Source organism: Notolabrus celidotus, chromosome 1 (genome assembly GCF_009762535.1).
Source record: "Notolabrus celidotus isolate fNotCel1 chromosome 1, fNotCel1.pri, whole genome shotgun sequence".
NCBI classification, from domain to species: domain Eukaryota; kingdom Metazoa; phylum Chordata; class Actinopteri; order Labriformes; family Labridae; genus Notolabrus; species Notolabrus celidotus.
This window is the reverse complement of record NC_048272.1, coordinates 28,153,174-28,168,694: the sequence shown is the minus strand read 5'-3', so window position 1 is coordinate 28,168,694 and position 15,521 is coordinate 28,153,174. Positions and strand designations below refer to the sequence as shown.

Here is a 15,521-nt window from a genome sequence, read left to right as displayed (position 1 = left end):
TCAGTACAACACTTGAGCTTTATGGTAAGTGACTGACGGTAATAGCATTAATAAAGACAAATACACTTTATTTACTGCTTTCATTCTTAATTTTGTAAAGGCAGAGAAGATTTACAACAATATAAAGACAATGATGTCACATTAGCTGACACAACACAGGCTGCCATCAAAGTCTTTGAATTGGTTGCTAATACTGATTTTAGCATAAAAAAAACAAATAAATTATGTATTTTTCATAAGCTATTTCAATTTAGTAGTTGTAGCAGAATTTTTAACAATATCATGTCATGTTCACTCTTATGTACCATCTAGTTCATTATCCCAAACAATATCTACATAGAAATGCATTCATTTCTTCAGATATTGAGGAAAAAATCTAAGTGAGGGCTGATGAACTGAACAAATGTGAATGAATTAAGATTACGACTCTTTTCCACAAGAGGGCAGTATCTTAGATAGATAGTACTGTAGAATTCACCTGATCTTACAGAAGAACCTCGGCTACTCCATTTAGTTCAGAATGTTTGATTTTAAATGTAATATGACAGATCAAAACTATTCCACAAGGTTGTTTCAAACCTGATGACAGGTGGTCACGTGTTCTTGTGGAGTTTCTCTAAAGATTAAAACCAAATCAATGAACCTCTAAGTCACAATTGTTTTTATCTTTTTTATACCTTCAATTATGTCAAACATTCTTTGCTGATTTCCTGGTGTATTTCATTTACATTTTATGGTTGAAATATTAATACACCTACTAGTATGCACCTGTAAAATCTGCATTGCTCATATTTTAAGTAGGACATACAATATACTTTCATTACACAGTATTACATCAGATAACCAAAATAATAAAAACAAAATTTTTCATATTATATCTGACAACCAAGAATTATGAAACACCACACAAAATGTCAGCAGGCACTCTAAAATACTTTAATTACCCATTTAATAGGAAAAGACACATATGAATAAAGCAATTCAGATTACCAACATGTTCCAATTTACTTCATAATTATTGGAATAAATAATCAGGGTAACATCACAAAGACATTCAATAGATTTTACTTCTCACTGTTCTTCTACTTACACAATCATACAAGTACATTCCTTTAAAGTCAATTGTCTGGAGCACGATTTTGTTTTGCTCGTCAACAATATTGTTTTCCCTCTTATGCTGAAAGCATCCATGTCAGTTCCTGCTGTTTGGATGCAATAACCAACATAAAATGTAACTGATTAAGCAGGGATGCAAGGTTATTTGGACACTGTTATGGGAACATTGTGTCCTCTTGCTCACACGCGCTTAAGACTCCTGGTGGTTTGACTTTGAAAGTGGTTTGGCTGGGTTCTGGTATAAAAACATGTAGGAGTCACAAAGCAGTCTGCGCACCAGTTCAGGTGCCTGTGTGGGGTTTGCTCGAGCTAGCTCCTCTTCTGGCTGGGACAGGAAGTCACCAAGCTCCGGACAGGCCTGGATCTCCGGAATATTATAACCATGGTGATCATCACCTGCACGGAAGCACAGATTAGACATCAGCTTGAGGAAAGATAAAGACTAGCCACAGACATCACAATGTCACTTTATCTATTACTATTGAGGCCGCCTTATCAGAAAAGGCAGTCATGAGGAAAAACTTGTTACGAAAGCAAAACAGGTTTGACTTTGCATACAGCTTAAAGTAAAATTCTTATTCATTAGTCCTACAATGCCATTTGTTAAATTCAATTACAGTCAAGAGACAACCCGTAACATCAAATTATATTTAAAAAAATGAGTTGGAATCAACCTTACCGCATCTGTCTGCCATACTGTCAAAGAAAAGCCAGGATTGAGGATCAGGGCCGTACTTGACAAAGGACACATAGTGACTGGTTTGTATGCAGAGCACAGCAAACAGCTGCATCATGTGTCTGGGCACTGAAGTATCAGCTGCTACATCTGATGGCACTGTCAGGGCTTTAGGAGAGTGATGCTGCCGCAAGCGATGGGTGTGCACCTTCAAGAAATATATAAAGTAGATGGATGATGTAATAAGTTTAGAAAATGTGATACTTCATCTGAAAACGGCCATCTGGCTTACCTGTGTGTTGCAGGTAGGACAGTACTGTTTGATTCTCCCTGGCTGCAGTTTGCGATCTGGTAGACACTGAAGACACTCATACTCTGCCAAATGCCCACAGATGAAGCACTCCCTTGGAGCTACCAGGAAAAGTAGAAACATAAAATCATCTTTGAGTTCTTCAAAAACAATATTCAGAAGTTTTCTATTTGAGCCCTTTATATCTCAAAATGTTGTTGACAATGTCTTTTTCTCACAGTTGAAGAGAAGATCTGTGATGTCCAGCTCAGTGGAGGGGATGATATGTGAAAACATCTTGTACTTGTTTCCAAATCTTGGCATCTGAACCATTAGACAGGATGGTATCTGGGGATCAATTAGAGAAGCAAAATTGCATTTATAGGACTAGAGGAGGAAAACTCAATTTACCAACAAGAGCTTGTTTTGCTGGTAGGAGGAGTAGACACTCACCTCTTCAAACTTGAGGTCACCTGACATGCAGGATGTATCGAGAAGCTGTTGAACGGTGGGCAGCTGTCCCATCTGATCTTTTTCCAGAAAGATCTGGAATGTGTAAGCACCCTGAGATGTTTCACATCTTGATCTAAAAAGAAGCTGAATTTCAGGATTCATCTTTGCGAAGTCAAAACAGAATGAAGATTTAATGCAAAGCAGCTCAGGGTCTTACTTGAGCTTGAGTAGAGGCTCCATGCAAAGCACCTTCTGAAAGAGGACTGTGATAAACTCCTCTGGGTCTACAGTAAAGTAAATAAATAAAAACATAGAATACTGAAATGGTAAGCTTAAGTTTAGTGCATCACCAAAGACTTTTTACTTACATACATTTCCAACATTGAATATAACAAATATGAGTTTTTACCTTTTTCATCTTTTTGAAAGGTGTCACAGCCAAGCTGTGTGCGGAAATTCATCACACTCTCTGCAGGCACAAACCCTTGTCTGCAATAAATACACAAGGTATTAGTGAGCAAAAACAGACTTCAACTCTGAAGTCACAGCATACACCAAAACAATTGTGAATAGAAAAAAGTTCCTAGGCAGCAAGAATGTGCACTTGTTGTTTATCAATGTGTTTATAAAGTACCCATATCATTGAATCGAGCAGTACTTGTTCATCAATTGTAATTATGTAAAATGCCGTGGCTTGGAAGTGTTGCAGAATAAGTAATAACAGAAACTGTCTTGAATACATGGTTTTGTTTACCTGCGTAGACAGTTGACTATTTTCCTAAGAGTGCAGGTTATGGGTTGCTCTGTGTCAGCAGGTTTTTGGCAGATATTATCCAGGGTCAGGGCTGAGCTGAACAAACTGGAGACAGAAAAGCACATTGTTTAATAAAACACTTATCTGACTGGAGTTCACTGTGCTCTGTAAGTTGTACATGATCTCCTTTGAATGAAATTACTACAGATAACAAAGGAATAAATAAACCTGAGCTGAGAATGCAGCACACTACTTGAGAATGCAATACCTAAGGGCTGGTGGACAGGTTTTACCTGAAGAGTGAAGCATCAAGGTAACATGAGTTAATGTGTCCCTGAATCCCTTTCATTTTTCCCACCAACAAAGACAAGGCTCCTGATTCAGGGATAGGTGGGGCATCCTCCTCTGAGTCCTCAAAAAGAGGAACTGAAAACAAAAAGCAAACCCAGTCAACATGTGTTTTCTTTAAACTGCTTTTTGGCACAGATCTTATTTTCAGGAGAAAAAAAAAATTGGACTTATGTAGTTTCCTGCACCAGCCCCTCACAAGGCTCAAAACACAGTCATAACTGTGAGCTGTTTAAGATGTCAGTCTTTACTATCTCCTGCTGATAGCATAATTGTACCAAGGGGAAGTTAATGAAGTCAGTATGAAAGCATATGATTATAACACACTGCCAAGTTCCTCAAACCTGATTACGTGAGGTTGTGTAAGAATCCAAGCACAAGGATTTATGTAATAACATAACACTGGCACCCTGATCAGCCCTCTGATTTTGTGCAAGATAAGACTCAGTCAACCACAGATCAGGGTGGATATTACTGAAGAATATCAACCTATGCCAAATCCTTCATTTTATTTTAGCAACAATATGTAACATTGGTTAATATATCAGCCATATTAAATGCTTTAACATGTAAAATTGAACTACAGGTGTATGCATGTTTCACATAAACAAGAGAAGTATCTAACCTGGAGGTGTGTTGGTTGGTTTTACAGTTTCTGCTGCTGTAGAGGGGTGGACAAACCTGCTGTCAGGACTGCACTTGGTGATGGGAACAAACAAGGCTCGGTTACCTCTGCAGGTGAAATATCTCTGGCTTCCATACTTGCCATCAGAGCAACCGTTTACCTCATAGTCCTAAAGAAATGGAAAAAAAAAAACTATTTGTTATGATGAGTCTTAAATCCCTGAAATGAAAGGAAATTTTAATTATGACGCATTTTAGTCACCCACCAATTCAATCCCAGCCCATTCGTCCAGCTTCCCTACAGGGACCCCCAACCAGTGGACGACCCCATACACAGTGACCCCTGTGTTGGACATCACCTCCACCATGGATCCAACCTCCAAAAGCAGAGGCAGTGGGCTTGAACTGTGGCTCTGAGAGACGCTCCGCTCTGTATGGTTCTCTTTCCCTTGTCTTACTTGTGACCCCATGTTCGGCATAGAATTGATGCGCGTCACTGCTCTTCTGTTTAGTCCTAAGGAGAGGTAAGGAGGGTGTTTGGGGTTGGAGAGGTTGATAGTAAGTCATATGACATTTTTTTCGTTCATCACATACTGTGTCATCAGATTGACCTTTGTCAACTGCACATGTCTAAATATGAGGCACGTAGACACCTGAGGGTTCACAGTGTGCTAAATGCCAGACCATTTGACAAATCTACCTGCTTGCATTCCAGTGTTACAGGACCAGTTTTTCCAGCTGTGTCCTGGGACACTATTTTCTCTGTAGTCGCATGATTTTTCTAAATACTTTGTAAAGCACATTACATCACTGAATGTATTGAGGGTAACAATGTATTTTGGGGCATCTTTTTGTTTCAAAACATTGAATCAAATCAAGTGATTTTGGCATGGGAAGTAGAGAGAATCATCCACTGATTAGAGGATCAGTATTTCCCAGCCTCTCAGGTGTGCATGCTAAAGGGTCTTTGGACAAGACACTTAACAACATTTATTAAAGGCTGGGTAAATGTTGGCATGAAGTATAAAGTCCAAGTGGTCAGAAGACTAAAGAATTTTAGTAAATATAGTGCATTTACCATTTTAGAAACCCAGGGAAGTCACTTCCAAGTAATTTGTGCAATAGTGCCACATATCGACTCTGACCAGTTTACTTACCCCCACATTGGCCATCCTTCCATTGCAGCCCTAGGGGAAGAGAGCAGGATGGGACAACCTGGACAATATCTGCAGCACTGAACAGGGGCAGAGGAGCAGGTTTTTTTGTTGGCATTTTGTGATCATTTTCCTGTAAGAAACACAAAGACAACACACATATCACATGTATTTTCACACTACACAACACAAATTAACAATTGTGCCTATGAACCCAGTACACAGAGGACACCACGAGTCACATATCTCTCTGGCAACTGACAACTCTGTTCACTGAGTGTTAGAGATGATTAGTTAGCTGTTGATGCAGTTTTCTTTATGTTTCTTTATCTGTCACAATTAGCTTTAGAGAAAACTTTCATAATAATTTTAAGTCTGCAAGAAACAAATCAAAGAACTTCACCCACCACAAACTCCACCTCAAAGCCAAGCATGTGCAGGTCATCTTTGTTCTCCTTCCTTCCAATCAGCATCAGGTTCTTCACCAGGCCAGGCATGTGTCCCTTCTTGTGTCTCACCACCACCAGGTCATCCTGAGATAATTCACAGATGGCTGAAAAAAGCTGTGGGTTGCACAGCAGCTCCAAGCGTTTGCCCATGGAGGAAACGAAGAGCAGTAGCTGAGCCTGGTGGCGGGTCAGGGAGTATGTGTCCTCCCTCCTCACCATGCCTCCGCTCTTGGGGCTCCCTGCGTTGCTCCCCCCGCCGTACAGCAGCCCCATCAGCTCTCCTTGCTGCGTCTCTGCCTCCACACGGCCGATGCATCCTCGACAGAAGCCCTTCCTCGACTTTCCGCGTAACACAATGAAAAACTTCTCCTTTACTTTACTGTTCGGCTCCATTATAACCCTTTACCTTCCCAGAATAAATTATTGAAGCAGAGTTGGAGAGTTGGAGTCAACCTGTGTAATACAACAACAGTGGACTTCGTTAAAAGGATAACCCCTTGTGAGTTTTAGTACGGGGACAATAGAAAACTCACGTATTTCAAATCAAAATCACAATTTTTATATTTAACAGTAATTACTCCTTTAAAGAAAACATCGCTACCAAGAAAGCATGACAAAAATAGTAGACTATTGTGCGTGAAATTCGGAGTTAGCTATAGTCTACTTGCGTGTTACACATTGCCAGACTTTCCCGCAACATCCACCTTGAAAAACAGTTTCTAGGATAATTTTGCGACAAACAAAACGAGCGTCTTTTTACGATACTGTTTCACATTTTTATCATTAGTATTTATCAGAGAATCGGTTTATTAAGTTATTGGTATGTCTCACTTACTGCGTTATTTTGTCAGCCGCTGTTACTCCGCGACATCTTACTTCTCAGTTGCTGTATGAATGAGTTCCTCGTCAGAGCAGGTTCACTCCTGTGGTGTCTGTTCTTCCCTCTTGGTTTGAACTAAGTGGGTGGGATAACTTGCAGGCATTTAAATACTGACCTGTATGTGACTGTCAACGCCCTCATGACAGCTACACAATCCTTTGCCTTGAAACTCCCATGTTGACTACATTACCACAACACACTGTGTAGCATATGATTGAAAAACAGAGCACATACAGTATGTCCTATTGAAACATGTTTTCACTGCTGTTGCTGCTAGCACCAGCTTCCCATTAGACTAGTTAACTCTGTCAACATTCTAAAAGAATGTGCAACAAGTGGTCCTTGAGTGTCAACATACAATCTTGATTTAATTCATTCAACAAAATTCAACATTTTGTTAGAGATTACTTGTTGGGGAAATGATCTCCTGACATATTCTCATATCAATCTCATGACCTGTGACACTCGGCGTATTATCCTCAATCTAAGCTGCACTGTCATTACACTTGACATCAAGATAAGCCAAAGAATGTCTCAGAATAGTGAGGCTCCATTGTCATTTTTAAAACCACAGGGAGGTTCACTGCCTCGATGATAAATCATCAGTGCAATATTATTCATTAGAATCTGCAGGCAAACTCTGTCAAAACATACAGAGCATACATGCCTAGAGTCCCAGGTTTTGAGTGACATGTTTGTCTGCTCAACACGTGACATGTCCAACCATGTGATGTATTTTGGTAAGAATGTGTGTTGGTATCTTGACAGCACATCGGTTTTATGTAACAGCCCTCATTTTCTTCAGCAAAGTGAGCATGTGTCCTCAACCAGCATGAACACTGTGCTGCTTCTTTGTTAAAACTCCATGTCAAAATGTCAGATCAGATGTCAGGTATGAAGAGATAACTCCTCAGTTTTTAGGACAATTCATATGCCTAGACAATTCGTCTTGCCTCCTTTTTCACTGAGCATCTGTCAGAGGTCTGCTCTCTGTGTGCAGGTGATTAGTAACAGAGTATCACAACAGCAGCTAAACCTATCTACCCATCTACCATTTGCTGATGTGCCCTTTAAAATTTAAGTGAAACAAGTGAAGAAAACTATACTTCAGATAACTGAGGTAGTGTTATAGCCCAGATGATATCTTTCTTCCTCAGGATGCCTTGGACCACAACATTCATACAACATTGCCTTCCCTCATTGAGATTTTATAGTCCTTTTCATTTAAAAATCACACACACTAGTCTCTCCTGGAAACACAGGCATGACGAGGAGGATTTATACAGCAAGAAATGACGAATATTGGAAAATGACTAATGTGATACCAAAGGCCAATAACTCAATACTCTCTTATACTTACAAGTATAAAAAAGTACCCTCTTTGGCATAAACTGGGGATGAAGTGTTTCCATGGAGAGGCTGTCATTTTTCTCTCTATGGAAGGACAGTGCTGTGCTCAGTACCTGAAATGCACCAAAACAACCAATTTGTTATACAGAAAAATAAGAAAGCATCTTTCACGGAATAATAATCCAAAACTTTAACAATCTGAAGTGACCAAACTTAGGTAATCAAACTCAAACTCTGTTGTCTGCCTTATGCCATGTAGATCTCACATTTACTCCATGCCAGCACCACTGTTATGGTAATATGAGATGATGAAAGCCCGTTTCCTTGCTTGACTAAGTCATTTTAAAACACCTATAACAAGCAATGAGCCATGTTTTACAACAACACTTGACTGATCTATTAGGTGATGTTTATTAATGCACCTGGTTAGTTAATGCCTGCCCTCAAGTTTTGTTTGGCCATGGAGAGTCGAGGATGGCAATGCTAAGAGTGACCCTAGACCGTGTTGTGACTCAGCTCCTGATTGACTTGCTCAAAGAACTGCAATTTCATAATGACAAGAGATAAGATAAAAGAATGTCAGTGAACCCAGTAGCACATACCAAACATATCTAGTGTTTACGTCAGACTGTCTGCAGTAAAGGCATCACCATGCAAGTCACACCATAAGGTTATATGATCACATGACTGCTACATGCATCCAGCTGTATCTTTAGGAAGTGAGATATAAAAGTGACAAACAGGTGTGGAGGTTTGTGAGTATTGATTTGTTCGGTAAAATACTCAAGGTCGTCCCTTGTTTTATTAAGACTAAAGAGGAAACAGGACATTCATTGAAATATCAGATCTTATCATTACCCTGTTTGGTAATATGAGGAAATTAGTAAGTTTTGAAAGAAGATTCAATATTTTTCTGTGTTTGTCTTTCTGTCGCCTGCTTCTTTGTATTTTTGACCATTTGACCTTCTGTTGGTATGATCGTTCATCTTTCCATCTGTTGTTTTGTTTATTTGTCTTTCCATCTATCGTTCTGTTTCTATATGTTTGTATGTCATTCTGTTTGTTTTGATTTTCCACCCCTCTTTTTATGTTTGTTTATTAGTTTGTTGGTGGGGTTGTCCATACCTTTTGCTTGTTTGTTTATTTGTCTGTCTGTCCATCTGTTTGTCAGTTCATCTCTTTGTCCGTCCATCTGTATTTATCCTTAATTATTTATTTGTCTGTGTTTTTGTTTGTTTGTTTAATTATTTGTTTGTCTGTTCGTCTGTCTCCTTTTTGTCGGTCTGTCCCTTTCTGTGTTTATTTGCTTGGCTGTTAGTCCCTCCCACTTTTTTTTTCTGTCCTTCTGTTTGTCTGTCCATGTGTCTTCCTGTCCATCTCTTTGTTTGTTTATCTATCAATCTGTTTGTTTATTTGTTTGTCACTCCGTTTCTGTCCCTCTCTCTGCCTGTTTTTCTGTCAAACACGGTTTGTTTTTCCATCTGATTGTTTGTTTATGTGTCTGTCTGTCCTTTGTTACAATTGTTTGGTTTCCTTTCTGTCTGTCTGTTTGTTCTATGATTCTTTTGTTTGTTTGACTGTACATCTGCCTGTTTATTTACTGTCTTGATTTGTTGTCTTTCCTGTTTTCATGATCTTCTTGTAGATTTGTTTTCCTGTTGACATCTCTTGAGCTGTCTTACATGGTAATATCTGAATGCTGCTTTTGAACGTCTGGATTTGCATTTATTTATGTGGATAGGTACTGAAAAGTAATTGCTTCCCAGTAATACAATGTTCTTTGTATGAAATAATCATTTTATTAATGTGATAATTTTGTCAATTGGGATGACCCAGCAAAACTTTGCAACTGAACGTTAACTACTGCTGCAGTTTTGATTCAAGCCTAACATCCATCTCCACTGATGTGGACTAATTCAATAAACAGACACTCCCTATTATAAAAGTGTGTCCTAAGCTGAACATACTGTACATTTCAAACACAGCAGGTGCAATTACTGCCCATCCTGTGAGATCTCACAGGAGATCAAACTCAGAAGTCAAACTCAGAAGTCTCAAGTCATTTTGACATGTTACCATCAACAACAGATTTGACAAATACATTAAGACAAGCTGCAGTCATCATTGTTTATTTCCATGTATAAAAAAGTTTTAAACCAAGAATATAAAGGTACATTCATGTTGATACGTTATGTCCGTAAGAGGGCACATTTGCATAGGCTGCATCTTTTCCTTATCTAAGGTATAAAGTCACACACACACAAAAACAATAGAACATAGTGTTTTTTATTTCATGAGATGAACATCTTCATTATAAATACAGTACGAGTTTAAATGTAGCTGCCTACTACCTGGGTAAGAGTGTTCAAGTGTTGTAATGGGTTACATCGAGATTGGATAAATCTGCACAAGCCCATAATATGTGTAGGAAATGTTTCATAACTATGATGTCTGTTTGACGATTTTTTTCTGTTGGTCAAACAGGGCCTCAGTGGCTCAGGTTGCGATGTCCTGGCTGTTGGAGCGGGAAGGAGTGATGATGGACTCCTTGGCGTATACGGTTTTGCCGCTGAATGGCATTACGAGTCATGTGGTGTCGGTCTGCCCAGGTCTTAGCCTTCTGTATGGAATTTAACTGCGTCACTTCTAGCAAAGCTTTAGGATGTAACACAGAGCCTGCGATGGCTCGGCTGGTAGGGTCGCTGCTGCTGCTACTTTGAACAGTGGTCTCTTGGTCCAACACACTGGAGAGATATAAAAGCCAGTAAGATAATGTCACAGATTTCAGTCTTTATTTGTCAGAGTAGTTCATTTGAAGTTTAAGAGAAATAAAACAAAAATGAGAGTTAACTGAAAAGTTTGGTTTAAAGAATAATGAGTACATGGGGGGGAAAAAAGTGTCTATTATCAATTATGGACAACTTGGAGGCTAGATGCATTTGGATAGTTGCTTACACTGAGCCCATACAGTCCTGATAATTGTCACCTGTAAGGGCATTGTCTCACTCATACCATGATCACTTACTTAAACAAAATAGTGGGACTATAAATGTATGATTTTTAGAAGTCATGTGATCAAATATCAGGTATATGAGAAGCTAAAAACATGTTTCCCTAACACCTGAGGGTTTGTCTATTACCTGAAACAGTCATTACATCCAATGTGGTCCTCATGCTTATGGAGAAAATGTTTACCGCTCCAGTAAAAAGAATGGATCTTAGATTGACAATATAACAAGAGATATTTCAAGTTCACCTAGCACATATGACATGATAGGCTGTAAGATTCAAAGTCAATAACACTGTTTACAGTCAACATTGAGTGTAAATAATTTGACAGTATGTTTCACAACAACACCATCGGCCAGCCAAGTCACAAATGTATAAATGATTGGTATGCTTACTGCCAGCCACAACCTTAAGTAGAAAGTTGAGTATTGAGTAGGATGTGGGATTATCACTGTCATCCAAAGTATAAGTTAGCACAAGGAGTGAGTGTATTTCTAGCACCTGTTACACAGCTTGTGTGTCTGGGGTGTGCAGAGGCTGAGGTACTAAAAAGTTGCACTCACTGATGTACATAAACAACTTTTTTTTCATCTCCAGTTCTGTCTTTTCTGTTTCACAGCTATCACATTTTTCATTATATCTTAATATGTATAGGGAAATGTTGAAGTCTTATTTATAACCATATAATGAGTTTGTTTGCAAGTTGCCTTAACACGGAGGATTTGATTGTATCTAGCACGTTATTTAAGAGGTGAACATAGTTTTAACCAGAACTACTGCATAGCTGTCAGGCAATGAGCACACATATTGACAGGGTGAGTGCTGAGGCCCACGTCTCTCGTTTCTCCTTTAGACCCTTCTCACACTATCAAGTGTTAGATACACTACTATCCTTAGATCTCAGGAGCTCTAGTGGTAAGGGTAATTTGGACTCTGTCTGCCAAAGACTGGCAGCTCGACTAATCACTGAAAATGTAATGTGTGGACCCCTAACATAAAGGTGGTGCTAGGGAAGATTTGAATAATTATCTACCAATCTCCAAATTACCATGTCTAGCAAAAGTAATGGAATCCTTAATAATCCTAAATCAACTCAAGTCCTTTCTTTCAACTTACTCAATTCTCAGACCACACCAATCTGGTTCCAAATCATAGCACATCAGCCATTACATGAGTTACAAATTACACCAATATAAAAGGTAGCATTGTGCTGCCCTTACGATAGGTCTGTCGAAAGCTTTTGATACAGTTGATCATCATCTACTTTTAACAAAGTAATCTCATATAGGTTTGGATGAAGGTGCCGGGTTTCAGGGCTATTCGTCTGAGAGGTGTCAATGTGTTACATTTGTCCTCCTGACCGGATCTAAATTTTTGTTGATGAATAGAGGTATGCCACAAGGTTCTGTTTTGGGCCCAGTGCTATTCACTATTTATATCAATGACATTGTTTCCATTTTGAACAGTTGTCATGTCCACCTTTATGCAGATGATGCTATTGCTTATTGTTTTGCAGATTCTGTATAACAATTTGCAGCTTATCTTGAATAATTTTCAAAAATCTCTCATTAATCATACATATTTACTAAATGAAAGTAAAAGAAACTTAATGTTGTTCTCCAGGGCCAGAGATATTGAATATGAAAATGTGCACATATCCACTTTAAATGGTATAAGAATTGAGCATTACCAAGTTAAATACCTTGGAATATGGCTCGATAATGACATTACATTTAAAAAACATGTAAACAGTCTTGCCACCAAGTTAAAACACAAAGTTGGCTTCTTGTACAGGAACAAATCCAGTCCATTGTCTTGTTGAAAGAGTTGTTGAAGCACAGTTTTTATCTGGTTTAGATTATGCCGATGTGATTTATAGACATGCTGCAGTTTCAACTCTTATGCCTTTGGACTTTGTATACCACTCTGCTCTCTGATTCATAACTGGTGACCGATATGATGCTCATCACTGTGTCCTTATTGAAGGTTGGTTGGCCTTTGTGAAATGTATTTGGATTTTCAATGTTAAAAATATTGCAAGGTAAAATATCTCCTGGTTGCTTACCTGATGTCAGATTGTAAGTGTGTAACAGTGTCTCCATGAGGGGGAGAGTTTGATGTCTGTTGGGTTTCAGTCAGCTCTGGACCCTGGTTCTCGGCTAAAACTGCCTCTGTGGAGACAAAATTAATCTTTATCATTAAAGTAGACAAAAAAATGTAGAGTTTGGTAAGTATTTTGTAAAAAATTTTAAACCAAAAGCACACTATTATAAAATCTCAGTGCACAATGGTTAAGCTTAACATAACCACTAGACAGAAAATCGAAAATATCTCACATTACACATGAGTTACACAGATTGTTTTAGACAAAGAAATGTGTTGAACTGTTAGGCTGAGGTAGCTTAAAGGCATCCTTCTTCACATCACTTAACAAGTCCTCATTAACATTATCAATTTGCATGATATTGCAAAATAACTTACCAGATTTACCTATTAACCAGTTACACTGTACATTTGTGTATATTGTTATGTAAATAGAAATAGTTTACTTAGAACAAAAACATATCCATAACTGACCTTGATGGCTGACAACATGCCATTCTTCTTCCAACACTTCCCCAGACTTGACCTCTTGAGGGGTTTCCTCCTCTCCACCAAAGAGTAGACGAGTTATTGTTCTGAACATTACTGCTTCTCCTTTCCTTTCCTAAAGGTCTTTGTTTTTGCTGTTTTTCTTTTCTTTGTCCAGCAGGAGGCTCAGGTGCTGAGTCTAAAGATAAGAAAAATACCATCTGAAATAGGGATTTATTTGCTTAAAGAACATCATAACACAGCAACATAGAATACTATAATAATACATATAGTAGTAGTAACACTATCTCTAATCCCTGTTTGACTGTTTGGCAGTGGTTGATGCAAAGAGATCTTCATTCATTATTATTTTTCAAATTCAAGCAATGTGGGTCAGCTGACTGGATCTGTCCAATGAAAGTTCTTTAAACGTACTTGTTATAATAATGATGCCCACTCCCTCAGAATTTCATTGTTAGGGTCCATCTGTCTTTTGATAAATGGGGGAGGGGCTCCTTTATCCAGAGTCCCCTGCACCTTTCTGAGATTGACCGAGATGCTATGAAAGCCACTGCACTGAGCTGAAAGCTGGTTGTCATTATGTTATTTTCAGCACTTCAAACTGTTACATTGTTGTATTGTCAATGAGTTATTTCAGCAGTATAAAGAGAGGCGCGAATCAAGACTACAGAAATAACACTCGTGCAGATACAATGATAAATCCCTTATGCATTTGAGTCTGTCTCAATGATATCGTATTTTTAAACATTAATTTAGGTATTTGGGTCACAATGGGTCCTCGGTGGTGAGTCGTGTTAGTTTTCAAAGCTGCAAGCTCCATCAAATGAGACCATCAATGGCATGCAGCAGTAAATATTGATGATGAAACCAATAGTCTAAATAATGTTCAGTAGCTATGATAACAGACGCCTATCGCCCGTGGTGTTCAATTCAATAAGCTGAAACCCTGCTGTGTCCTTACCTGATATGGTTTCTCAGTTTCAGTCGCAGATCATCGTAGAGACGCAATATGAAAATATATCACGGGTAAATTCAATGTTTGATAGGTCTTTAAATAAAACCCCACAGCTGTTAAATCCACGCAAGGCTGTTGTTTTGTATTTCAAATCTTCAACCGATCACAGACAGCAGCAGATGACCCGCCTGTGTCCCCGCCCACCAGGAGGAAACAACCAATCAGAGGCCGCGGACTCAGGTTTGATTTGATTCTCGCGAGACTGAAACATGAAGGGAGATCATAGACTGTAAAATTTAGAGGGAGACCAGTCGAAGTGATCAATGTTTTCAACTTGTCGGTTCTTTGCTCGTTTACCCCGTCTTCTTCTCAACCCTACTGTCAATTAATAAAAACACGCTGTTAATTTGTGCGCTTCATTTAATTAACAGGTCTGGTCCAACACATATAACACTGCTGAAAAACAGAAGCAACGTTTGTACTTTGAGTTGACTAAGTCACTGCTCTAAGGCAGGTTCCCAAAGTGTGGGTCGGGACCTATGGTCGGGACCCCTGGGGGGTGGCGAGACAAATAGGGGTCGTGAGATGTCTTTCCAGAATGTTTTGTTTAAAAGTCCTCTAAAATTAGTACATTTTACCCATTATAGTAAAAAATATTGTCAAAAATGGTTGCTAAACTTGAAATAGAACCTAGAAAATAGAAAATGTAATGAGTTGTATGCCTTTCTTTTTGCCAGATGACTCCTAAGTTTAAGGTTAGTGAACAGTTAATTATCAAAAGCATCAGTAGCAGTAGGTGAATTCATAACGGCACAGGAAACACAGCCACATGCTCATGTAGGTAGGCTAATTTTCTCCAGACCAGCTAAATG

At 38.8% G+C, this 15,521-nt stretch overlaps 2 protein-coding genes across 2 annotated transcripts; both read right to left on the bottom strand.

The window, feature by feature from the left end:
- Positions 1–914: 914 nt before the first annotated feature.
- cyldb (cylindromatosis (turban tumor syndrome), b) lies at positions 915–6,825 on the bottom strand. Its single transcript, XM_034700584.1, has 14 exons — positions 6,699–6,825; positions 5,822–6,316; positions 5,418–5,547; positions 4,527–4,774; positions 4,262–4,430; positions 3,582–3,714; positions 3,289–3,393; positions 2,944–3,023; positions 2,752–2,818; positions 2,535–2,667; positions 2,321–2,429; positions 2,085–2,203; positions 1,796–2,000; positions 915–1,512 (listed from the first exon to the last, which is right to left on the bottom strand). Exons 2-14 carry the CDS (start codon positions 6,254–6,256, stop codon positions 1,307–1,309), a joined length of 2,139 nt encoding a protein of 712 aa, XP_034556475.1. The 5' UTR covers positions 6,257–6,316; positions 6,699–6,825; the 3' UTR covers positions 915–1,306.
- Positions 6,826–10,360: 3,535 nt separating this feature from the next.
- tp53inp2 (tumor protein p53 inducible nuclear protein 2) lies at positions 10,361–14,859 on the bottom strand. The gene is made up of 4 exons (XM_034677997.1): positions 14,656–14,859; positions 13,680–13,872; positions 13,168–13,273; positions 10,361–10,837 (listed from the first exon to the last, which is right to left on the bottom strand). Exons 2-4 carry the CDS (start codon positions 13,786–13,788, stop codon positions 10,582–10,584), a joined length of 471 nt encoding a protein of 156 aa, XP_034533888.1. The 5' UTR covers positions 13,789–13,872; positions 14,656–14,859; the 3' UTR covers positions 10,361–10,581.
- Between the last annotated feature and the right edge of the window lie 662 nt (positions 14,860–15,521).